The sequence below is a fragment of the Scyliorhinus torazame genome, chromosome 6 (assembly GCF_047496885.1).
Source record: "Scyliorhinus torazame isolate Kashiwa2021f chromosome 6, sScyTor2.1, whole genome shotgun sequence".
NCBI classification, from domain to species: Eukaryota; Metazoa; Chordata; class Chondrichthyes; order Carcharhiniformes; family Scyliorhinidae; genus Scyliorhinus; species Scyliorhinus torazame.
In genome coordinates, this window is record NC_092712.1 from 82,938,379 (window position 1) to 82,965,166 (window position 26,788).

The 26,788-nt window shown below is 41.6% G+C and overlaps 1 protein-coding gene across 5 annotated transcripts in view; it reads right to left on the bottom strand.

Moving 5' to 3' along the window:
• The window catches only part of waca (WW domain containing adaptor with coiled-coil a), a 175,723-nt gene extending 151,759 nt beyond the window's left edge, over positions 1 to 23,964 (bottom strand). For 2 of the 5 annotated variants that reach the window (XM_072508385.1, XM_072508389.1), the window contains exons 1-7: positions 23,734 to 23,964; positions 23,430 to 23,463; positions 22,273 to 22,462; positions 17,776 to 17,882; positions 13,872 to 13,987; positions 13,661 to 13,776; positions 12,284 to 12,592 (exon numbers count right to left, since the gene is read on the bottom strand). In XM_072508385.1, coding sequence (XP_072364486.1) covers positions 12,284 to 12,592; positions 13,661 to 13,776; positions 13,872 to 13,987; positions 17,776 to 17,882; positions 22,273 to 22,462; positions 23,430 to 23,463; positions 23,734 to 23,777 — 916 coding nt within the window. In that variant the 5' untranslated portion in view covers positions 23,778 to 23,964. The remainder of the gene's footprint in view (positions 1 to 12,283; positions 12,593 to 13,660; positions 13,777 to 13,871; positions 13,988 to 17,775; positions 17,883 to 22,272; positions 22,463 to 23,429; positions 23,464 to 23,733) is intronic. The other 3 variants (XM_072508386.1, XM_072508388.1, XM_072508387.1) reach the window with 3 other exon arrangements.
• Positions 23,965 to 26,788: the final 2,824 nt, after the last annotated feature.

The following is a 26,788-nucleotide window of genomic DNA, read 5'->3' on the forward strand; positions in this document are numbered from 1 at the left end:
GGGGAAGATCTCGGAAACTTACCAGGTGATGCAGGAGGAGGAGGAGGCCTCGGTGGTCGAGTTGAAAGGCAAGTGGGAGGAGGAGTTGGGAGAGGAGATCGAAGAGGGGATGTGGGCAGATGCCCTAGGGAGGGTGAACTCTTCCTCTTCATGCGCGAGGCTCAGCCTCATACAGTTTAAGGTGCTGCACAGGGCACACATGACCGGGACAAAGATGAGCAGGTTCTTTGGGGGTGAGGACATGAGTGTTAGGTGCTCAGGGAGCCCAGCAAATCACACCCATATGTTCTGGGCATGCCCAGCGCTGGAGGAATTTTGGAAGGGCGTAGCGAGGATGGTGTCGAGGGTGGTAGGATCCAGGGTCAAACCGGGCTGGGGGCTCGCAATATTTGGGGTGGCAGAGGACCCGGGAGTGCAGGAGGCGAAAGAGGCTGGAATTCTGGCCTTTGCATCCCTGGTAGCACGGCGGAGGATTCTCCTTCAGTGGCAAGATACGAGGCCCCCAAGTGTGGAATCCTGGATCAGCGATATGGCAGGGTTCATTAAATTGGAGAGGGTGAAATTCGCCTTGAGAGGGTCGGTACAAGGGTTCTTTAGGCGGTGGCAACCATTCTTAGACTTTCTGGCAGAACGCTAGACATTGGTCAATGGCGGCAGCAGCTCGGGGGGTGGGGGGTTACCTTCGTTTTTGTTCATGTTATTTACACTGGAAGGGTCTGAGGGTGTGTATATACCTGTTGTCTTGAGTCGGGGTGTTAGTGTTAATTTATTGTTTGGGTATGGGGGGGGGGGGGGTGCTTTTTTAGATTGTGTTTTGTACTTACCCCTGTTGGGTTCTTTTTTCTTTCTCATTTTGTTATTGATATTTTATGAAAACCTTTAATAAAAATTTTTTTTAAAAATATATATATTATTTTTAAAAACGATCAAGGTATATATTGTTAAAGTTGTAAAAAATGGAAAATTCTTGGTTGATCGAAAAACTTTAATAAAATATATATATTTTTTTTTTAAAAAGATAGGGGCCAAGTTCAGATCAACCTTCGAGACCCTTCGACGAAAGAACAAGTAAGTCTTACTCCAGCGATCGCTACCTGATAGGTGTTCCAGACTATCGACCCGTACCAACCTTTTTGAATCCCGCAGGCCAGACCCAATTCGATAAGCCATTTGTTTCCCTGACCTGGTGGGCCATCACCAAAGTTAAGTATTGGCCTTTAGTGGTAGGTAATAGTCGAGAGGTAGTATTATTGTATAAGTATTTATTGCTGCATATAATAAATGATCTTTGATTTAACATTTACTAAGCGGTGTGCTGCATTATTAATCATTACTCGAGCTTGAACCACGTGGCGGTATCAGAAAGATACCTGGCGACTCGTGAGCAAAGGTGACAGAATTAGAGCTAATAAAACTAAGGCTAATAAGAGCAACATGACCCAGCAGTGAAGGAGTTCTCCCAGTGAGCCAGAGAAGACACAGCCAGAGTGAGACACAACCAAGAGTGAGTTTGGGAATTTGAATCTAGGTGGGAATTAAATCCAATCCAATCAGTAAGACAGTTCCTTTTAAATTTCAGGAGTTTAAATTAATTTAAATTAATCTAGAATTGTGCAGTGCAGGTTAACAAGGGCTGCCCCACCAACTCACATAACTGGTTGCAAGTTAAGTGTCAGTCACTTTAATCTACTTTGATCTAAAAGCCGGTGGGGGAGGGGAGACAATTCAGGCCAATTTAAAAAGAGCAACTTGTAACTCACTCCCAGTGAGCCAGAGAAGACACAGCCAGATTGAGACACAACCAAGAGTGAGTTTGGGAATTTGATTCTAGGTGGGAATTCAAAGGGTTTTTTTTCGGGGCGGAGGGGGGGTGCTTTTTAATCCCTGGTAAGTGACTGGTAAGTAGTTTTTCTTTTCATTGTCTAATTTATTTCTTTTTTCTGGAATTGTAGTTGTACAAGTTAACCTAAGGTTTAAGACATGGCAGGAGATCACAGACCCGTGTCATTGCTCCTCGTGTGCGATGTTGGAGCTCAGGGACACGCCCACTGTCCCTGGCTCCTTCACGTGCAACAAGTGTGTCCATTTGCAGCTCCTGTTAGACCGCTTGACGGCTCTGGAGCTGCGGATGGACTCACTTTGGAGGATCCGCGATGCCGAGGACGTCGTGGATAGCACGTTTAGCGAGTTGGTCACACCGCAGGTGAATGTTACTGAGGGATATAGAAAATGGGTGACCAAAAGACAGAGCAAGAGTAGGAAGGCAGTGCAGATGTCCCCTGCAGTCATCTCCCTGCAAAACAGATATATCGCTTTGGATACTGTGGAGGAAGATGGCTCACCAGGGGAATAGACAGGCTGTTCTGCAGACGCAATTGCGACTCCAGGATGGTATTTTGCCTCCCTGGTGCCCGGGGGGGAGTGAACAGCCAGCTGTCGTGGTGCACATAGGCACCAACGATATAGGTGTTTGCTAGAGCTGTTGGAGAGAGTTTAAACTATGTGGCAGGGAGATGGGAACCGATGCAGGAAGTTGGAAGGTAGTAAAACAGGGACAGAAACAAAAGGCAGTAAGGGGGAAAGTGTAAGGCAGAGAAGCCATAGTCAAAAATCAAAAAGGGCGACAGTGCAAGGTACAGTGACTGAGGGGAGCTCAGTGAATAGGACCAGTAATACTAAAAGGAATAAAACGGTAAGTAAAAATATTAATGGTAAGTGACGCGGCAGTTTGTTACATGAAGATATGGGTTCAACGACAAGGAAAATTAGGAGAAAGGTTAAGAAGAAATATAACTTAGGAAGTTACTGATAAAACATTACATCGCAGTAAATGCCCTTCGGCCCTCGATGTTGCGCCGACCTGTGAAACCACTCTAAAGCCCATCTACACTATTCCCTTATCATCCATATGTCTATCCAATGACCATTTGAATGCCCTTCTTGTTGGCGAGTCCACTACTGTTGCAAGCAGGGCATTCCACTCCCTTACTACTCTCGGAGTAAAGAACCTACCTCTGACATCTGTCCTATATCCATCTCCCCTCAATTTAAAGCTATGTCCCCTCGTGCTAGACATCACTATCCGAGGAAAAAGGCTCTCACTGTCCACCCTATCCAATCCTCTGATCATCTTGTATGCCTCAATTAAGTCACCTCTTAACCTTCTTCTCTCTAACGAAAACAGCCTCAAGTCCCTCAGCCTTTCCTCATAAGATCTTCCCTCCATAACCAGGCAACATTCTGGTAAATCTCCTCTGCACCCTTTCCAATGCTTCCACATCCTTCAGATAATGCGACGACCAGAATTGCACGCAATACTCCAAATGCGGCCGCACCAGAGTTTTGTACAGCTGCAACATGACCTCATGGCTCCGAAACTCAATCCCTCTACCAATAAAAGCTAACACACCGTACGCCTTCTTAACAACCCTCTCAACCAGAGTGGCAACTTTCAAGGATCTATGTACATGGACACCGAGATCTCTCCGCTCATCCACACTGCCAAGAATCTTACCATTAGCCCAGTACTCTGTCTTCCTGTTATTCCTTCAAAATGAATCACCTCACACTTTTCTGCATTAAACTCCATTTGCCACCTCTCAGCCCAGCGCTGCAGCTTATCGATGTCCCTCTGTAACATCCTTCCGCACTGTCCACAACTCCACCGACTTTAGTGTCATCTGCAAATTTACTCACCCATCCTTTTACGCCCTCCTCCAGGTCATTTATAAAAATGACAAGCAGCAGTGGCCCCAAAACAGATCCTTGTGGTACAACACTAGTAACTGGACTCCAGTCTGAACATTTCCCATCACCCACCACCCTTTGTCTTCCTCCAGCTTGCCAATTTCTGATCCAAACTGCTAAATCACCCCGAATCCCATGCCTCCGTATTTTCTGCAGTAGCCTACTGTGGGGAACCTTATCAAACGCTTTACTGAAATCCAAATACACCACATCAACTGCTTTACCCTCATCCACCTGTTTGGTAACCTTCTCAAAGAACTCAATAAGGTTTGTGAGGCACAACCTACCCTTCACAAAACCGTGTTGACTATCTATAATCAAATTATTCCTTTCCAGATGATTATACATCCTATCTCTTATAAACCTTTCCAAGATTTTGCCCACAACAGAAGTAAGGCTCACTTGTCTATAGTTACCGGGGTTGTCTCTACTCCCCTTCTTGAACAAGGGGACATTTGCTATCCTCCAGTCTTCTGGCACTATTCCTGTAGACAAAGATTACTTAAAGATCAAAGCCAAAGGCTCAGCAATCTCCTCCCTAGCTTCCCAGAGAATCCCAGGATAAATCCCATTCGGCCCAGCAGACTTATCTATTTTCACACTTTCCAGAATTGCTAACACCTCCTCCTTATGAACCTCAAGCCCTTCTAGTCTAGTAGCCTGAATCTCAGTATTCTCCTCGACAACATTGTCTTTTTCCTGTGTGAATACTGACGAAAAATATTCATTTAGCACCTCTCCTATCTCCTCGGACTCCAAGCTCAACTTCCCACTACTATCCTTGACTGGCCCTACTCTTACCCTAGTCATTCTTTTATTCCTGACATATCTGTAGAAAGCTTTAGGGTTATCCTTGATCCTACCTGCCAAAGACTTCTCATGTCCCCTCCTGGCTCTTCTTAGCTCTCTCTTTCGGTCCTTCCTAGCTAACTTGTAACTCTCGAACGCCCTAACTGAACCTTCATGTCTCATCTTCACATAAGCCTCCTTCTTCCTCTTGACAAGTGTTTCGACTGCTTTAGTAAACGACGGTTTCCTTGCTCGACCACTTCCTCCCTGCCTGACAGGTACATACTTATCAAGGACACGCAGTAGCTGTTCCTTGAACAAGCTCCACATTTCCATTGTGCCCATCCCCTGCAGTTTTCCTCTCCATCCGATGCATCCTAAGTCTTGCCTCATCGCATCATAATTGCCTTTCCCCCAGATATAACTCTTGCCCTGCGGTATATACCTATCCCTTTCCATCACTAAAGTAAACGTAATCGAATTGTGGTCACTATCACCAAAGTGCTCACCTACCTCCAAATCTAACACGAGTCCTGGTTCATTACCCAGTACCAAATCCAATATGGCCTCGCCTCTCGTTGGCCTATCTACATACTGTGTCAGGAAACCCTCGCAGTGTTAAGATTCAAAACGGAGGTAAAAAAGCCAACATAAGTGTTCTTTACCTGAATGCTTGTAGTATTCGGAATAAGGAAAATGAGTTGATGGCGCAAATCATCGTGAATTACTATGATTTAGTGGCCATTACTGAAACATGGTTAAAGGATGGTCTCGACTGGGATATATCCAAGGGTATGAAACTATTCGGAAGGACAGTGTGGATGGTAAGGGAGGTGGTGTAGCTCTGTTATTTAAGGATGACATCCGGGCAATAGTAACGGATGACATCGGTGCTATGGAGGATAAGGTTTAATCCATTTGGGTGGAAATCAGGAATAGTAAGGCGAAAAAGTCACTGATAGGAGTAGTCTATAGGCCACCAAATAGTAACATTATGGTGGGGCAGGCAATAAACAAAGAAATAACGGATGCATGTAGAAATGGTACAGCAGTTATCATGGGGCATTTTAATCTCCATGTCAAATGGTTTAATCAGGTCGGTCAAGGCAGCCTTGAGAAGGAGTTTATAGAATGTATCCGCGATAGTTTCCTAGAACAGTATGTAATGGAACCTACAAGGGAACAAGCAGTCCTAGATCTGGTCCTCTGTAATGAGACAGGATTGATTCAGGATCTCATAGTTAGGGATCCTCTCGGAAGGAGCGATCACAATATGGTGGAATTTAAAATACAGATGGAGGGTGAGAAGGTAAAATCAAGCACTAGTGTTTTGTGCTTAAACAAAGGAGATTACAACGGGATGAGAGAAAAACTAGCTAAGGTAGACTGGGACCAAAGACTTCATGGTGAAACAGTTGAGGAACAGTGGAGAACCTTCCAAGCGATTTTTCACAATGCTCAGCAAAGGTTTATACCAACAAAAAGGAAGAACGGTCGAAAGAGGGAAAATCGACCGTGGCTATCTAAGGAAATAAGGGAGGAGTATCAAATTGAAGGAAATAGCATACAAAGTGGCAAAGATTAGTGGGAGACTAGAGGACTGGGACATCTTTAGGGGGCAATAGAAAGCTACTAAAAAAGCTATAAAGAGTAAGATAAGATTATGAGAGTAAACTTGCTCAGAATATAAAAACAGATAGTAAATGTTTCTACAAATATATAAAACAAAAAAAGAGTGGCTAAGGTCCTTTAGAGGATGAGAAGGGAGATTTAATAATGGAGATGAGGAAAATGGCTGAGGAACTGAACAGGTTTTTTGGTGGTAAATTTGGAATACAATTCAAAACAAATCTCCAATCGGGGATGGCACGGTGGCACAGTGATTGGCACTGCTGCATCACGACACAGAGGACCCGGGTTCAATTCCGGCCCGGAGTCAGTGTGCTTGTTGAGTTTACACATTCCTCCAGTGTCTGCGTGGGTCTCACCCCCGCAACCTAAAGGTGTGCAGGGTAGGTGGATTGGCCATGGTAAATTGCTCCTCAAAGAGGAAAAAAAGAATTGGGTACTTTAAAAAAAAAGTTGAATTAAAATTTAAAATCATGCGGACAATGAAACCACTGGTGATTGCTATAAAAAGCCATCCGGCTCACTTGTCCTTTCAGGAAGGAAATCAGTCGTCCTCACCTGGTCTGCCACATTTGTGACTCCAGACCCACAGTAACGTGGTTGACTTTCAAATGGCACAACAACCGCTCAGTGTATCAAACCACTAAAAAGTCAAGAAAAAGGAATAAAACCTGACAGACCACCCGGCAACGGCCTGGGCACCAGAAATGACAAGTAAAAAATCCAGTCCTGTCGATCCTACAAAGTGCTCCTCACTGACATCTGGGCGCTTGCATCAAAATTGAGAGCGTTTGCTCACAGCAACAGCCTGACAGTCATACTCGCACACTCATCACGTACCGGTAAGGCGCCAGACATCACTCTCTGGCAGCACAAATCCAGCAGGTGGCAGCACAGGAGTATACACTCAGGAGGTAATTGTCCTGCGAGTCCTCAACATCAACACATCAACTCTTGACCCTGCAAATTGGTATGACATCAGATGGAATGTGGGAACAAAAACATTTTGCTGATTACCATCACCAACTTGACTGCTGTAGATGCATCTGTCCATGGTAGCATTGGTACCTTCACCTTGAGGATACCCTCCATCGCGATGTGTGAAATGACCACATGTATTAAATAGCATAGATTTGTAGCACTCAAGACCAGGCATCGATGAGGTGCGGTGGATCATCATCAGCAGAACTGTACTCAACCACAATCTGTAATCCCATGACCCGGCATATCCCCCACTCTACCATTACCACCAAGCCAAGTTATCAACACTGGTTCAATAAAGGGAGGAGGAGGACATGCTAGGAGCAGCATCAGACATACCTAATCATGAGGGGTCAACCTGATAAAGCTGACAACACAGGACTGCTTGCATGCCAGTAGCATTAGAAGCAAGTGATAGAGTTAAGTGATTCCATAGCAATGGATCAAATTTAAGCTCTGCAGCCTGCCACATTCAGTTGTGAATGGTGGTGGACAATTAAACAACACACTGGAGGTGGCCATGATGGAGGAGGCCAGCTCAAAGATAAGGCTGAAGCATTTGCAACAGTTCAACCAAATGTTCCATGGGATGATGCATCTCTGCTTCCTCCAGAGATACCAGTCTTCAACCAATTTGAAATCAAAAAGCGTCTGAAGGCACTGGATAGTGCAAAGGCTATGCCCCTGACAATATTCCAGCAATAATACTGAAGACTTGTGCTACAGAATGTGCTACACCCCCTAGCAATGTTGTTCCAGTATAGATGCTCATCAGTGAAGTGATCAAAGGGATCATCAATGCTGCTATCAAGCACCATTTGCTCAGCAATAACCAGTTCACTGACACTCAGTTTGGGTTCTGCCAGTCACTCAGCTCCTGAACTCTTAACAGCCTTGGTTCAAACATGGACAAAAGTGCTCAGCCAGAGGTGAGGCAAGAGTGACTGCCTTTGACATCAAGGCAATATTTGACCAAGTGAGTTATCAAGGGGCCAAAGCTAAACTGGAGTGAATGGGAATGAGAAAGGAAAACCCTCCACTGATTGGAGTCATACATAGCACATAGGAAGATGGTTACAGATATTGGAGGTTCATATCCAACTGCAGCAAGACCTGCTCATGATCCAGGCTTGGGCTGACAAGTGGCAAGTAACATTTGTGCCACACAACTGCCAGGCAATGACCAGCACCAAGAGAGAATCTAACCATTGCCCCATGACATTACCATCACCAAATACCCCTTTTCAACATCCTTGGGGTCAATATTGACCAGAAATTGAACTGAACTCGCCACATAAATACTGTGGCTTACGACAGCTGCTCAGAGGCTAGGGATCCTGCGGCAAATAACTCACTTCCTGACTCCCCATAACCTGTCCATCATCTACAAGACACAATTCAGGAGTGCAATGGAATGCTCTCCACTTGCCTGGATGAGTGCAGCTCCAACTACACTCAAGAAGCTCGACACCATCCAAGGCAAAGCAACCCACTTGATTGCTCCCCCTTCCATAAACATTCACTCCCTCCACCACCAACAGCGGTGTGTATCATTTACAAGATGCATTGCAAGAACTCATCAAGGCTCCCTCGGCAGCACCTTCCAAACCCACAACTACTACCATCTGGATGGACAAGACCAGCAGACAGATGGGATCACCTCCAACGGAAATATATTGCCGTTCGATTAGATGCTGGGTCAAAATCCTGGAATTCCCTCCCCAACAGCATTGTGGGTGTCCCAGCACCAAAGTGGACTGCAACAGTTCACCAACACTTTCTTGGGCAATCAGAACTCGGTAATAAATGCTGGCCGAGCCAGCAATGCCCACATCCAGCAAATGAATTTTTAAAAACCTGCACACTCCTGCAATATCATTCAATTTCTCTGTACCAACAGAACAATTGAAAACATGTCACTGCATTCATGCAGGCAAATTCTTCACAAGAAGTTTTTTCACTTTCTCACTTTTTTAAAAACTCTATTCTTTCTATATCTAATTTGACTCTGATTTACACTATTTCCTTCTCAATCATTCCTGTTTCTCTCTACCCTTGAAGGTTTATTGGTTAAGGAGATAGGCTTCATTCAAGATGGCCAATGACTTTATCATGCTATTTTCAGCTCAGGTGAACAGCAACTTGAGCCATAAAATAAGCTTGAAATGAAGGGTATTGAGCTGAACACGCCAGGAGATGCCCCACTCCAACAAATTTTGGATCATTGTGCTTGTTCCGGCACTGCATATCGAACAGAACAATAAATCTTCAATCATAAATAACGAACATTTATCTCTCTATATCCAGGGTTATGTGAATTCCTCAGAATTAATTTGCTCTCTGACATTTACTTGACATGCCTAGGTCATTTAGGTTCGGAGCACAATTAGCAGCATAGCCTCGCATCTGTTTATGAAACAGCATACAACTTTGTTTTTCGCTCCAACAAAAAGATAGGAACATGACAAAGGTGATTGATAAGGGTAGGGCAGTGGATGTTGTCTACACAGACTTCAGCAAGGCCTTTGACAATGTCCCTCATGGCAGACTGGTACAGAAGATGAAATCACAAGGCATCGAAGGTGAACTGGCAAGATGGAAACAGAACTTGGTTGGTGGAATTGAGGATAGTGTTGAGGACCGTCATATACAGATAGGTTGGAGACTTGGGCAGAGAGATGGCAGATGGAGTTTGATCCATACAAATGTGAGGTAATGCATTTTGGAAGGTCTAATACAGATGGGAAAATATACAGTAAATGGCAGAACCCTTAAGAATATTGATAGGCAGAGGGATTTGGGTGCACAGATACACAGGTCACTGAAAAGGGTAACACAGGTGGAGAAGGTAGTCAAGAAGGCATATGGCATGCTTGCCTTCATTGGCCGGGGCATTGAGTTTAAAAATTGGCAAGTCATATTGCAGCTTTCTAGAACCTTAGTTAGGCCGCACTTGGAATATAGCGTTCAATTCTAGTCGCCACACTACCAAAAGGATGTGGAGGCTTTGGCGAGGGTACAGAAAAGATTTACCAGGATGTTGCCTGGTATGGAGGGCATTAGTTACGAGGTCAGGTTGGAGAAACTTGGTTCGTTCTCACTGAAACGACGGAGGTTGAGAGGCAACCTGATAGAAGTCTACAAGATTAAGAGGGGCATGGACAGAATGGGACAGTCAACAGTTTTTTCCCCACAGGAAGAGTCAATTATTAGGGTTCATAGGTTTAAGGTGCGAGGGGCAAGGCATAAAGAAGATGTACGAGTTTTTTTTTTTTTTATTATTATACAGAGGGTGGTGGAGCCTGGAATTCGCTGTCAGAGAACGTAGTGGAAGCAGATACATTGGTGACTTTTAAGGGCGGCTTGACAAATGCATGAATAGGATGGGAATAGAGGGAAAAGGTTCCCCGAAGGGTAGGGGTTGTTAGTTCAAATGGGCAGCATGGTTGGTGCAGGTTTGGAGGGCCGAAGGAACAGTTCCTATGCTGTAATTTTGTTTGTTCTTGAATATGTTAGTTGCACTATGCCCTCTGGGTCAGTTGGTTATGGAGTCATTTATGACTGATCATAGATACTTTTCAAAAGTCTATGGAATGTTCCTAACATTTTTAACCAATACTTACTTAGCTTCAAGCAGCCAATAATCGAATAGCTTTTATGATTAAACTACAACATTCCTTTACCAGTACTTGTTCTTAAATATAGTTACACTTTATATTTTTCTAATTAGAGGCCATGAGTTGTATGAACGTTTTGAGCATCAAATAACCCTCAGCATGTGCCCTAACAAAGGTAACCGATTCTTAAAATGCTATGTTCTAAAACTTGATACATATACTTTGAAGCGCACCATTGCTAACTGGGTTCTTTGCTTGCAACTTATAACCAGATGAGAGGACAACATACCAATGGAGCTGCTCTTCGTCCCTCATTATTAATACATCTTAAGCCAATCAAGTTTTTTTTTTTTTTTTTTATTCAGTCAAGGCATGTGGACCACTGGCTCGGCCAGCATTTCTTGCTCATCCCGAATTGCCCTTGAGAAGGTGTTGGTGAGCTGCCTTCTTGAACCACTGCAGTCCATGTGGTGTAGTATTGCAAATCCTATGTTCCCCCAACTCCAGGGCTCAGTTTGTGACCAAGTATTCACTTTCTATATTTTCCAACAGGAGCAAAGCACAAATACCTCAGCCAGTCAGGAAGTCTTTCCATTACAATAGCAACTTTTCCTTTAAAACAAGCACAATGCTGTTGAGAGGCAGGATGAAAGATCGTTGAATTTTTCTGTTGACAACAAGGGAACCCAGTCCCAGGTAACAGACAAAAGTGAAATAACTAAGGATCTCTACTGTCGCTCATCATCTTTTTTGCATATTGCTGAATAAATAGAAAAAACAGCATATGTATTCTGGCCCGGAGCACGAGCTTTCTGAAGTAGAGGAGCTTATTCAAACACGAGGTACTCCGCACATGCTTTAAGGTACACTAAGATCAGTGGCATGCAGTCTGAAGTTATAGCAGTGAGCTCAATTTCTGGATGGCTCATAATGCATTAAACCCATGTTCTAACCTTTCCACATAAACATATCTAAGTAACAATCTCACTTGGAATACAAATTTAATGGTAAAATTAATCAGTCTGTTTTTCAACAAAAATTCCTTACAGTATTATCTTAATACATCTTCCTACATTACAACAGTGACTACATTTCAAAAATACTTAATTGGCTGTAAAGCCCTCTGAGACCTAGTTTTCAGTTGTATTACCAAAAACCAAGCACTGTAACAATGTATGTAATCTTCTTTCACTTAGTGCATCATTAGCAAAGAAGCCTTCAATCATGCATGTACACCTACCATAAAAGCTTCGCATTCTTGGCATTTCACCCCAATTTTACAACCAGATGAACAGAAACGAAGTTAGTGTTTTAGAAATTTACTACTAATCCAAGTCTAGTAGTGGGTTATAATATTTCATGAGTCTAGATACTTAGAAGTCGATTACTTTTAGTACTGTTTCAGTTCAGCGTTTTCAAACTAGCACATGAGCACTTGTTTAATAATGAGCTTTAGTGTCACTAGTGAACTAAAAACGTGCATGAACTCAAACAAGTTAAATATACCCCAGCATACGCACCTTTCTTCTCTGTCTTCTGAATGGGGATGGAAGGTGTGGGTGTAGGCACTTTCGGTACAGTAGCTGCTCCATTAGCATCAAAGGATTTCTTTGGCTGATGCTCAGGCTGTAGACTAAAAGGACTAGAAGGAACAGTGCTTGGGTTTGTAGTTGGGAGAACCACTGGTTTGACGGGGTGCTGCACTGGGGCAGCTCCACCAGGAGTCTCTGTTCTGGGCAGTCTGTAGTCTCTGTCATTGTGTCTGTTTGTCTGGGACAAAATATTCGGGGAGAGCATACTACCGGCACCGCTGGAATGCTTGTCTTCCACTTTTCATGATTCACAAAGGAAATGTGGCAAAAAAAAAATAAAGGGGGAAATGTTGAAATTAGAATGATTATTAGAGCACTATTGGCTAATTTATTAACAGTCCCCTTAATTGTTCATAATTAAAGTTTTAAAATGCAAGAGTTGTTAGAATCAAAACACCTACTCAGGATACATTAGACCTTGAATCTTATGGTTATTGTGACATCATCTGTTTAGTTCCATTTATATGCTCTACAGTTGCAATGGTTGCAGCCATTTCAGCTTCATAACAATGTCATTTAAAACAGGATGACATAAACAGCGATAATTAATCTGAGCACTTTTCCAAAACATGAACACTGACCAGTGCATGCATTGGAACATAAACCATAAAAGTGTTCAACATATGTCTTGGTTTGGATAAGGGTGTGCCAATGCAAGAGAAACCCAATTCTGAACATAGCTCAATCTCCCATAATCAACTGGGCACCAGGAAATCGCATCAATCTATTCCTGGACATTTATTTAAATCCCAAATTATTTAACGTAATAATGTAAAAATTCAGACTGCTCTGCTTTTAAACATGCAACAAATAAAGATGCAGGGTCATCAGTTCCCGAGGAGCTGCTCTGTGGCAAGTTGGCAACTCTTGCAGGTTACTTTCACCCCAAGACCACAAATGACTTGGTAAAGGGAAGAACTTTAATGATAGCTTGTAACCATAGGAAACAAAAGAATGAAGATTCCTATTTTTCTTTCAACAGTTCACTCAAAGTTACATTTACGTTTCTAAAAAGCCACAAGGAGGAAAACAACCTTATTTCAGCATCTGTACAACTCAAGCCCATTTAGAAACCTTAAGACTATGTCAGAATTTTTGCACCAGAATTACTAACCCAAGATCACCAAGTCAGTTTATTCTTATTGTACAAACAAAATATTTGTTCAGCATTGTTCACTAATTTGATTATAATAAACTGCATTCCAATTCTACGAATTTCAGTAAAGCCCACATGTTAAGTGAATCCTGTAAAGCAATCTGGCGACAAGAATTGTTTGTTACTTTATTAAACGTCCTGTTACTTACTTCCACTTGTAAACCCACTGCCGGCAGATGCTTGCAAGGTTTCCCTTCTGTAATCTCGATCTCTTGGGAAGCTGTTGACAACTCCAACTTTACTTGCTTCTTTCTGCCTCTGTTCTCTGCACAAATCAAAGAACCGTTGATATTATTATTATTGTGACCTATTTAGAATACTTGTATATTTTACAGAACATTTCAAACACTAAACGTGCACCTTTCAATCCACTCTTTGGGTTTCTCCCACTGAGAAACTTCTGTCCTGCAGTTGTAGTAGTACTTTTTGCCTGAAGAGCTGATGTGCTCTGACCAGTCATCAGCTGGTTCAAAAGGCTATATTAAGACAAAAAGAGTTAAATCAAAAGACAAAAACACAAAAAAGTAGATCGTAGATGAACTTCAGACTGGATTTACTGCACAACAACTCAATGCATGTAAGTAACTCTTCTGCGTACTATAGTCAGATAATAGTTTCTACCTCAATTTTAAGTTACAATAAACTTCTAGTACGGTAAAATTATGGTTAAATAGGTTTGGCATTTCATTACCTAATTCAATAACTGCAGATTTAGTCATACTCTATACAACGATAGAAGAATAAATATACACTGCACATCTGTCCAGATAACGAATTACAATTTAAACAAAATATATGTTTTCACAGCTTTGTGACTTATGGAGAAGCTTCTGGTAACACAGTGCTACTAAGCAGAAAGTAAACAGAGTAGCACCAAGTGCCACACACTTCAGTTATGCCAGCTTGGCTCAGTAGGTAATACCAAACTCAGTTAAAATCTGACAGCACAGGTCTTGAGCACATAATCCATGTTGATACCTTGTACAGTATTTACAAAATGCTGCATGCTGAAAATTCTTTCAAATATTATGGTAATCTGAAAAACTGCTGAGAATTGTGCCATGTCACTAAACAATTTAACTAACCATTCCAATCATGACTGTTTGTCGGATTTTCTTATGCATAAATAGATTGTCAAATGTCTCCATTAACCTTAGCAAGTCAAATTTATGTAAACAACTCTAACATTCTTTAATTATTAAATTCATTTACATTTTTAATATACAGTAGCCATGCCTACGCCAACATGGCACAGAAAAAGTTGCACATGAAGGAAACTGCCTGAAATTAACAAAAGGTGGAAGAGGGGTTGTGGAGGCAGCAGTTGGAGAGATGGTGATGCAAAAGAGTAACGGTAAAGTAAATAACTTGAATTATACTTTAGAATCAACAATTTTAAATAGAAACACAATATGCAACAGCATATTTGCCCTCAAGGTTTGAAAATAAAAATTTATTTTTTTCATGGACATATGACAGACTACTACACCAGCCCAGCAAGAAATTTCTACTTCTCATTTTTTAAAGAAAACCCCCAAAAAGTGAGAAGTTTTAAACGTGTAATTTTTTGATCTCCTTCCACCCTGTTTTGAACTATGGACAAACTAATCTACTCCAGAAATACTACCTTGTAACATGATACTCCTCTGTTGGTCTGGAAGCAGCTAGTAAACTTGACTGTCATATGCACAACCGCCTCAGTTCATACACAGCACTTCACTGACAATATATAAAATTTGTGTTTGAACGAAGAGCATGAAAGCACTTTCCATCATGTGCTGATCAAGGAAATTGATTTCTGTAAACGAGACTGGTAATAATTTGGATATATTGCAGTTTAAAATACATGAGCAGCCTACTCTAAAAAGATTTAATTTGCTGTAACTTACTGCACAATACACAAATTATTCAATATCTAACACTCATTTCTAGCAATTTAATTGTGAAGTCTGCATTTGGGAAGGGATGGTGGCATTGTGGTAATATCACAGGGCGAATAATCTGGAGACCCAGGCTAATATGCCGAGGACATGGGTTCAAATCCCACCATGCAGCTCGGGGAATTTAAATTCTATTAATAAATCTGGAATTGAAAGCTCATTGCAGGAATGGTGACCACAAAACTTATCATTGATTGCTGTAAGAGCCCACCTGGTTCAGTAATGTCCTTTCAGAAAGGAAATCTGCTGCCCTTACCTGGTCTGGTTTACATGTGACTCCAGACCCACGGCAATGTGGTTGACTCTAAACCAGCTTGTGAAATGACCTAGTAAGCCATTCAGTTCATGGGCCACCATTCAAATGCTGGTCTTGCCAGCAACATCCACATTCCAAAGAATAAAAAATAATAATCTGGCATGTTGTCACCCAAACAACAACAAATAACGCAAACCTATGAATGAGAGCTGGGATGGGAAATACAACTTTTGAAGATAATGAATCAAAACAGGGATATTACTTGAGTCTACACAAAAGCTTACACATTTTGTCATCTTCGGAAAGTTGGGTTTGAGTTTTAAATAATGCACATAGAAAAAGCAGCAAATTTTCACTATTTAGAAGACAATCGTCCTTCCCTTACCCAAACAAGATTTAGTTTGCTTTATTCCTCCTGTGAAATTAGATCAGATAGATAATTTTCAAATTACAAATGGAGTGTTCATTTATGGAGCACTCCATTTAAGTTAGATGTGCAGCAGCAGCAACAATATCTATTCTTATACTGTGGTTCCTGGGACAACAATATACCAACTGTGTTTGCCAGGAAACATATTAGCTTTGTGGATTGATCAAAGAAAGGTTATTTCAAATTGCTCTCCATCTAAAATGGCCAAACCTGTTCACTTTTCATTTGACAAAAAAGTAACCCCAATGTGTTACTGTTACACCACATTAATTGTAGAATTTAGGGTTCCTACAATTTTCTTATTATTAATGGGCTGTAGACCTCGCTGGCTAGGCCAGCATTTGTTGCCCATCCCTAATCATCCTAGAAAGGGTGGTGATGAGCTGCCTTCTTGAACCACTGCAGTCCATGTGGTGCAGGTACACCCACAGTGGCGTTCGTGGGGGAGTTCAAAGATTTTGACCCATAGACGGTGAAGGAACAATGATATATTTCCAGGTCAGGATGAGGAGTGGCTTGAAGGGGAACTTCCAGGCGGTGGTGCTCCCATTTGTCTGCTGCCCATGTCCAAAATGGTAGCAGTCATGGGTTTGCTAAATGCTGTCTAAGGAGCCTTGGTGAGTTTGTGCAGTGCATCTTGGAGATATCACATACTGCTGCCACTGTCGGTGAAGGATCAAGTGCCAATCCAGCAGGCAGCTTTGATCTGGTGTTGAGCTCAAGAGTGCTGCTGGAGCTGCATTCTTGGCAAGCGGAGAGTACTCCAGTACACTGCTGACTTGTGCCTTATAGATGACGAACAGGCTTTTGGGGAGTGAGGTGGTGATTCTCTGTCCTGCTCACGAGCTACAGTATTTATATAGCCGATCCAACGGTTACCCTCAGGATGTTGACAGTGGGGAATTCAGCGATGGCAATGCCATTGAATGTCAAAGGATGATGGTTAGATGGTCTCTTGTTGGAGATGATCAGTCTGGCACTTGTGCCATGAATGTTACTTGTCACTTGTCGGCCCAAGTCTGGATATTGTCCAGATCTTGTGGCATTTGGTTACAGACAGCTTTTTTGTTCTTTAGAAAACGTAGCAATAAATAGAGAACTTAATCCTTGCTGGATTCCTGTGCTTGAAAAGTATCCAATTCATAAATCTCAAGTCTAAGTGTATATCTGAAACTATTTCTGCTTCGAGTCCATTTAGCTTCAAGAAATGGTCTCAAATGCTGTAGGACATCCTATAGGATTATACTGCACTGTACTAATGTTTCATTTAAACCAGAAGTTGTCCTGTACTTTGGAGAGTTTTCATGTTTTTACTTCTCTACATCCAATTGTAAATATGTTGATTTTAGCCAAAAAGAATTTATTTTCCAGTTTTCACTTGAACAAATCTAGTTCATTTTTCCTGTCAAACAGTGGCATTCCAGTTGAAACTTATTGCATTCACAGTTAATTGCTCAAGACATAAGCTAGATCAGTCTGCAATGATATAAAATGGAGGGTGAAAATTTCAAGTTGTTCGAGACTTTTGCCAGTTGCCAGGCTGTTCGAGTACGTTTGAATAGATTGAAATGTAAAGCTCCTATTACCTTAAATGAAATATCTGACACTTTAGGAAGGAATTTCAAAAGAAATACTTACTGCATCTGAAGTTTTACTTGGATTGTTACTAGGATTAGAAGAATGTGAATTTGAGCTATGGTGGGTACTGTTATTATGTGAATTCTCCTGTGGAGAATAGCTGGTCCCTGAAACAAATACAGTACATTTATTACATATATGCACAAACATAGATTAACCTGAGCGAACTATTTTTTTTTCTATAAAGTTACCAGTCTAATGACAAAGCTTAAATGTCTTCTTTCACACATTTTCTCATCTCCCATCATATCTAAAAAGACATTATTTTCTTTCTGGGGTATAGTTTTCAAGGACAGTAAGCATCCTCCAGTAAAATTCCCAACTGCCAATGCTCCATAAAAGGGTCACGTAGGCTATTCAAGATGATTTCCACACATACACATTTCCAGATGGGTTTATTGGATTGCCATTGAGAACAGAAACCCTCCCCGACATTTCTCTTTCCCTAAACCAACAGCTGTGGGGCCAACTGGAGAACCCCTATTATGTTCCCTACCCACAGGTTTAGAACAACTGAATGATATTTCCTATCTCTATAACCCAGCCACTTAATGTTTCCACCGAGGCAAAGAAAAATAAAGGTCATCTTTTTGTTGAGAACATCGAAATGAGTCATTTATTTCAAGTTAAATAATGTGAAAAGGAATAACTCAAGATTGACTAGAAAGAAAGTCACAGAATAAAATACAATGAGAAAAAAAAATGGAGAATTTGGTGTCAAGTCTTTTAACTACTGTATGGGCACTTAAAGCACAAAATCATCACTGGGCTGTGGACAACTCTCCCAAGAGACACCAAGGGTTCACAAAGACAGCTTTTAAGAATACAAATTCTGTGTTCCCACTGACTAAATAAGTGACTGCAGCAGTTTTATTTTCAGGTACCTGTACTTTACAAAGGGCAACCAATGAGGCATGGGAAACATGCGCGATCGTGAAAAATACTGAAAAGCAGTGTCTGCGGTTTTCTTTCAAACTTGGAATAATCAGGAGAAAGTAAGAGTTGAAATATTCAGTCCATAGATTTTCTACAAAAGGTGCTGAAACAGACTGGCTGGGACAAGCTCTGAACAAATTTGGTGAGCTAGAACACTAATATACAGCCTTGGCTTAGTTATCAATCTTGGTTCTGTAGCACAAATACATAAATTTTAACTCAATGCCAACTGGCACCCAAGCAGTTCGGAAACCATGGGGTGGCATAATGACAGTGGTTAGCACTGCTGCCTCACATCACCAGCAACCTGGGTTCGATTCCAGCCTTGGCTAACTGTGCGGAGTTTGCACGCTCTGCCCGTGTGTGTGGGTTTCCTTCATGGGCTCTAGTTTCCTCCCACAGTCCAAAGCTGTGCAGGTTAGGTGCATTGGTCATGATCAATGCACGGGTTATGAGGACAGGGCGGGAGTGGCTAAGTGGAGAGCGCTTTCAGATGGTCGGTGCAGACCCAATGGTCTAATGGCCTCCTTCTTCACTGTAAGGATTCTGTGCATTCTAAGATTTCAGAAGCAACTTAAAACATACGTCCCATCTGCCTGTTACACTGTTCCCATGTACATTAAAAAACCTCATAAAAAGAGGGTGAATTCCCAATGTCCTGGAAAAAAATGCTCTAAAATAACATCACCCACTCCTATCTGTGAACAGTTGGCTATACAAAGATATGCACAGGGACCAGGTAGTAATGAGGGGCAGGGGGCTGCAGAAGGACAGTCTAGGAGGATGGGCAAAGTGGCAGATGGAATACAATGTGCAACGGTGTGAGGTTGTGCACTTTAATGTTAGGAAAAATGGAGGCATAGGCTACTTTCTAAATGGGAAAATACTTAGGAAATCAGAAGCACAAAGGGACTTGGGAGTCCTTGTTCACGAGTCTCTTACGGTTAACCTGCAGGTTCAGTCGGCAGTTAAGCAGGCAAATGCAATTTTAGCATTCATGTCAAGAGGGCAAGAATATAAAAGCAGGGATGCACTTCTGAGGTTGTACAAGACTCTGGTCAGACCCCATTTGGAGTATTGTGAGCAGGTTTGGGCCCCGTATCTAAGGAAGGATATGCTGGTCTTGGTAAGGGTCCAGAGGTGGTTCACAAGAACCATCCTTGGAATGAAGAGCTTCTCATATAAAGGAGTGGTTGAGGACTCTGGGTCTGTACTCGGGAGTTTGGAAGGATGAGGGGGGGGTGATCTTATTGAAACTTACTGAGAGGCCTAGATAGAGTGAACGTGGAGAGGGCGTTTCCACTAGTAGGAAAAACGAGAAATCAAGGGCACAGTCTCAGGCTGAAGGGACGATGCTTTAAAACTGAGATGAGGAGGAACTTCTTCAGCCAGTAGGTGGTGAATCCGTGGAAGCCTTTGCCACAGGAGGCTGTGGAGGCCAAATCACAGTGTCTTTAAGAGAGACAGATAGGTTCTTGATTAATAAGGGGATCAGGGGTTATGAGGAGAAGGCAGGAGAATGGGAAAACTGTCAGCCACGATTGAATGGTGGGGCAGACGCGACCGGCCGAATGGATGACTTCTGCTCCTGTAACTTATGCAGACTAATCGCCACATTAGCCTATACCAGTTATTGCACTTCACAATGTTATTCCCGATTAATTATTGTGATGTCTCTATTCAATCCAAATATTACTAAATTGCTCAGAGTGGCAACATACTGAGAAGAATTAAGGAAGTTAGGGCATGTTTAGGAAATGGACAGTGTATGCATTAACAGTGGCCATTGAAAGCATGACAAATTCAGAGGGTAACAGATTTTGCTCCTGATGGAAGTCCAAGTGGATTTCTTCTGCAGACAACTACCAGTTGGTTACAGAACCAATTGATGGATTGTTTGTCTGCTCAAAAGTGTTAATTTTAGTTTAATACAAAAATGACACTCAAAACCACTCGTATTTTGTGGAAGCAAAGATCTATGGGTAGCTAAATCACCATTCCAAATCTTCCACCAATTATTTGCCTTAATCTCAGTAATCTGGCACAAAGTGTGTCAAAATCACTCCTTTTTCCAAGAGTAGAAAAATAAATAAATAATCTTTTGTCACAAGTACACTTACATTAACACTGCAACAAAGTTACTGTGAAAAGCCTAGTTGCCACATTCCAGCACCTGTCGGGTACACAGGGAGAATTCTGAATTCCAATTCACCTAACAGCGCGTCTTTCGGGACTTGAGAGGAAACCGGAGCACCCGGAGTAAACCCACCCAGATACAGGAAGAGCGTACAGACTCCGCACAGACATTGACCCAAGCCGAGAATCGAACCTGGGACCCTGCCACTATGAAGCAACAGTGCTAACCACGTGCGACTGTGCAGCCTCCTTAGAATGGTTGTTTTTGACTGGTGGCGAGCAGATGGGCCAAAGGGCCTCTTCTGTGCTATCGACCTCAATGACAATTAGACAGAGTCAGACAGACCGCATCCCTCCGAAGGGCAGATCATGGTGATGAATTGGAAAGATGCCCATTCCAACACCAAGCACTATGTATTTAATTTCTCTGATGGAAAATTCAGACTGAAAATATTAAATCAACACTGAAATAATTGCTAATTTAGTTCACCATCTAATAATGTTAATAGTTTCAATTATGCACAAACCAACATGAAAACTTGGAAATCTGATCCAGCTATCAAATGCACAAGAACCAACTGCACTTAATCAAAATCTCAACATAACCCATGAGATTTGAGGGAATAGGCTTAAAAATTGGGGACTACCGTGAAATGTTTATAAATAAAAAACTAGCTAGACAGCTAAAATTGTTGCATTAAAATGAAACTTAAATGTTGCTTTGGTTCTAAAAGACTGCATGATAAGATACACCTTTGGTACAGCTGTACTCATGCTCTTAAAGGTCTTATTTGGTTTGTAACAATACTGTTAGTGGAAATGTTGATGCAGTGTGAATCTTGCTCCAAATGCACTTTGCCTCAACTTTCAAAAGTATAAAAACATGCTCCACTTGCAACTCCTCCCATCCTTCCTAATTAACTCTACAATCATTACATACTGTGCGCTACTCCCTCGTATGCTTATCACGCCTTCCTTAAATACATCAACATCAGCTGCTACAGGAGGTTGAGGCAAGGGGTTATAACATTCTCGCCACTGTCTAGGTAAAACACAGTTTCTTCTGCATTCCCTTATTTGTAACCTGGTTTGCTAATATAACCGTATTGGTCCACATCACAACGTTCAGTGATTTGCTGCATTCAGAAAAAAAAAAGGCTCATATTTGTTGCTGTACACAAACCTGTAGCAGTTAATTTTGGCTTCTGAACTTACTTCAGATGGCAAGTTTAGCTGCTGCTCCAAAAATGTAATAGTAATTTTCTTGGGATATTGTGTCAAAGCTTCTGGAAGCATACACAAATACTTTGAAGAAGCAAACTTTCATAAATATTACACGGTGGTATTTCTCACAACATAATTAGTAAAATGTAATGAATTATAGAAAACTAAGACTTGCTGCATGCAGACTGCAGAGAAACATACCGTCTCGCTCTCTGGCTCGATGGGAGTGCACGGTTTTACTCTTATGTCCTGTACTATCACTATGTTTATTTTCAGGGCTGTTAGAACGTCGCAGCATTTTGCAAGGTGGTGATGGATCTCCTGATTCTCTGGTTTTGTCATGGCGATGATCACTGCTACTGGTGTGACTCTTTGATGGGTATTTAAGAGTCTGAAATAGAATAACAAAATAGTTAATTACAATAAACCTGAACAAGTCTGTAGCTTAAATAGATTCCATGATGATCCTAGTTTGATTCTTCTTCACATAACAAAGTCCAACTATCTATAACTCAGTCACAATCAGTATAATAAGCTTTATTATTATTGTCACAAGTAGGCTTACATTAACACTGCAATGAAGTCACCATGAAAAGCCTCTAGTCGCCACACTGTTCAGGTACACGGAGGGAGAATTCAGAATGTCCAATTTACCTAACATCACGTCTTTTGGGACCTGTGGGAGGGAACCCACACAAACACGGGGAGAATGTGCAGACTTCACACAGGGACTCAAGTCGGCAATCGAACCTGGGACCCTGCCGCTGTGAAGCTACCGTGTTATACTAGATTTCTATAAAGTATTACTTCTCGTTGGTCTGTCAATTTAACATTGGTTGAAGTTCAGTCACGCAATTGTCCAACAAGGTTCTCCTTTAATATTGGCCTTCATGATTACAGTAGTTTAAATATAGATTTAAAAACATTAACAAGACACCCTGTTCTATTCCATTAATTTTAATAAATTCACTGCAACAGCAATTGGGTCTAAAATGAGGCACACGTCATTTTGTCTTATGACAGTGATATTCAATCGTTTTGGCTTTAAAAACGTTGGGGCAAAAATGATTTGCACACGGAAACGTAGGCCCACCGGTAGTTTAGAACGTATTTACGTGCATATATATGCACCATATACTCAAAACTAAGGAGAAACTATAAAAGCCAACGAAATCTAAAATAGAGGAATTGAAATACGTCCGAACGTCATCAAATGGCATTTTCGGCTAAGATTATAAAACGAAGTTTGGTTTTATTCCCCCTTCCACAAATCCAGCTGTAGAGTGGTGAGGCCTGCTTCAGACGCACAAGCCTTCGTTAAAGTAAATGGCATTCGTTTCACTCTATGCGAAATATACCTGATAGGGCTGGGATTCCCTCCTGTCATGACACCTGCAAAGAAAAAAAATCAGAAAATGAACACATCAGCAGTGGTGCGAAACATTTTTTTTTTAAACTTTGAAACAGAAACTCGGCAGAAAATGGTATATATATTTTTTTAATCTTTCAGAGTAAAATGGTCACCCAGAAGGGGAGGGAGATTCGTTTTCTCAAGTTTCTACTTATTTTGTTTTACAACAAAAATGGCGGATTGTCAAAAAGAGGGGAAAAAAATTCTAAAGAGGGGGAAAAGGAGATTTAAAGAATAACAAGAAAAAAAACCTGAACATTTTACCCATCATTGAGTCTCGGTTGTTTCCTTGCATACATTACCATCAATGCTGTTGTATGTGGAGTGGATCAAAAGGTAAATTAGATTTTTTTTTCTGAAGGAGAGGGAAAATATTCACAAAAACCTGCCCTTCTTTTTTTTTTAACCAGTAAAGATACTACCAACTCTCGGGATCCATCTCACACACACAAGCCAACACTGAAGAGGACGAGGCCCATACTACATACGGGTAACGCGTCAGCAATCGGGAACAGCCGACCCTCCCGCCAATGATCGGCTCTTTCCGGAAGCCCTTCGGCACTTTCCGGCCGACCGACCCTCCAACACCAACAATAAAAAGAAAGAAAACAGGCGGTCGACGACGACGGCCGGGGGAAAGAAAATAACGTTTAATTCATATCGCAACTTCCGGTCCGAATTGACTCAACGTTTGTGTGTTTTTTTCCGTTAATTGTGAATTGCATGCTGGGAGGCTGGTCACGTGATCGGGTCGCGCCCTGACGTCTTTCTCGAAAGACGAAGTGTCGTCGCTGGAGGACGAAGACAGGCAGACTGCGGTTTTCTAAATCGCCACCAAATTAAATGGGTCGATGTAAGGGAAGAGAAAAAAAAATACATATACACAAAAGAAGGGTAATTACAGAGACTGAGTGAGATTGGGACATTGCAATACTGTGTATAATAGGTGTGTGGACTGCACCAGGGACATTCCTGGCTGCTCAGGCCTGCGGAATAACCATGAATAGTAAATGGCTGTCAGTCACACACTCAGGCGATTTGCATAGGCCTTTCTTGTCTGCTTTAACTGGGTTGTCTTTCCCACTAGTTCTTGTACTGTGATTAAAATACATCCATCTGCATATCTCTTCATTTAAATTTTCATGCCAGGCTGACGTGAGTGAATAAAATTACAGTTAAAGTATTGCTTGCAAATGTTACATTGAAGAAAAGTCATGTCAACTATTGAGCAATTTGCTAATTAAAGTTCAATAAATTACCCTCAGTCGTTATCTTCCTGAAGGAGAGCAGAGGTTCTTTCTCTAGTGTTGTTGAAAATCAGTCGTGAATGCATTAAGTTTCAGCATTATTTTTTTTTTCAGTTTTCTTACAATAGTAACCTTCGGTAACCTTAGTCCTGGCCTCTTCAATAGATTAACAGCAGCAACAGAAAGTTAAAAATAAGAAACCACTGGACTCATTAGAATCTGGTATCCAAAATAATCTGTCTGAAAAGCATGTCAACACTTTGCAATTTACCTAATGCTTAAAGACATTTTTATTCTTTTGTTGGATGTAAGTGTCCATTGCTAAATACCCATGAATTACTTTAAACTAGAAATTAAAATCTTTAAGAAAGGCAGAGGAATCATATCTAACATTAAAAAGACACAAAGTAGTTAATATTGATAGAAATTGAACAATGCTTTGCCATCAAAATTGAAGTTTTTTTTCAAGTAACAAAACTAAAATTCTTTGTAATTTAAAAATGAGTCGAATATTTTGGAAAGGATGTTTTGTTCGACGTGATCAGTAAATGCCTTCAATCTGGTAGAATTGATTATGAGAGTGACATGTCTTTATTAAACTTAGTTTAGCTTTGTCCTTGGAGTTACCTCCTCAACCAATGTTTGTGTAGATGCTGTAATCTTATTCTCCTATATCTAAATTAATGTTAGTGTTTTTTTAGGACTAGTTACCTTTGCTAAACTTTCAGGAATTGTGCATTTGAACCCCAAGGCATTTTCGTCCACACTTCAACATCTTTAAATTCATTATAATTTTTTTACACTCTGTCTTCGTAATTGCAAGTTCCTTCTTCAAGAACAAAGTAATTTACATTTTTCATGTGATTTAAGGTCCAAGGCACTTTACAGGTGATCAGAGGGCACAAGCTGGAAGTGGGAATCAGGTTCATAGAATCATAGAATTTACAGTGCCATTCAACCCATTGAGTCTGCACCAGCTCTTGAAAGAGCACCCTATTCAAGCCCATGCCTCCACCCTATCCCAGTAAACCCACCAAACATTTTTGGGACACTAAGAGCAATTTAGCATGTCCAATCCAACCAACCTGCACATCTTTGGACTGTGGGAGGAAACTTGAGTACCCAGAGGAAACCCACGCAGACACATGGAGAACTTGCAGACTCCGCACAGACAGTGACCCAGGCTAGGAATTGAACCTGGGACCCTGGAGCTGTGAAGCATCTGCTAACCAGTGTGCTAATGTGCTGCCTGTTAAGGAAGGTGACAATGCTTGTAAAATCTATTCATCCTCAAAATTTTCTGGCAAGGTTTGCAATTATTGCCCCTCCCAATTGCCCTCGTGTAGCAATTTGATACAACTGAAAGCCTTGCTAGGCCACAGCAGAGGACTTTTAAGATTTGGGTGGAATTCGAGTTACGTATAGTTAGAGTAGGTGAGGCCACTGGGTTTGTTTCATTCAAGGACATGAGTGATCCAGTTGGGTTTTTGCAGCAACCTGACATCTTTGCTACGAGCAAGGTTGATATTTGCAGATAGCACCTTGCTTCTCAGCCTTTTGGCTAAGATCAAGCTTCAGATCAACACCGAGATCCAGTGTAATGCCTGTCCTCATCAGCTTGGATCTTGTATGTCTGACTTGTGGGGACCATGAATTGGATTCAATATGAATTGGTTTTTGGGGCAAGCAAGAAGATGGATTAAAGGCTTGACATGTCCACGCTGGGCATTGGGCTTGTAACTGAGAAAGGAATAACATTTTAAAGAATATTAAGTGAATATAGATTTTTTTTCTCCAGCTAAATTGAAGTTCTCAAACTGCTGTCATGAAATTTGTACTTGTCTTCTCGGCATAGCCTATCCAGAAGCAAAACTGCTGTATCTGAAGAATTAATGTTTTATTTTGGGTTCAATTTTGCGTGGCCAATCCACCTACCCTGCACATCTTTGGGTTGTGGGGGTGAGACCCACGCAGACATGGGGAAATTGTGCAAACTCCACACGGACAGTGACCCAGGGCCGGGATCAAACCCAGGTCCTCAGCACCGTGAGGGAGCAGT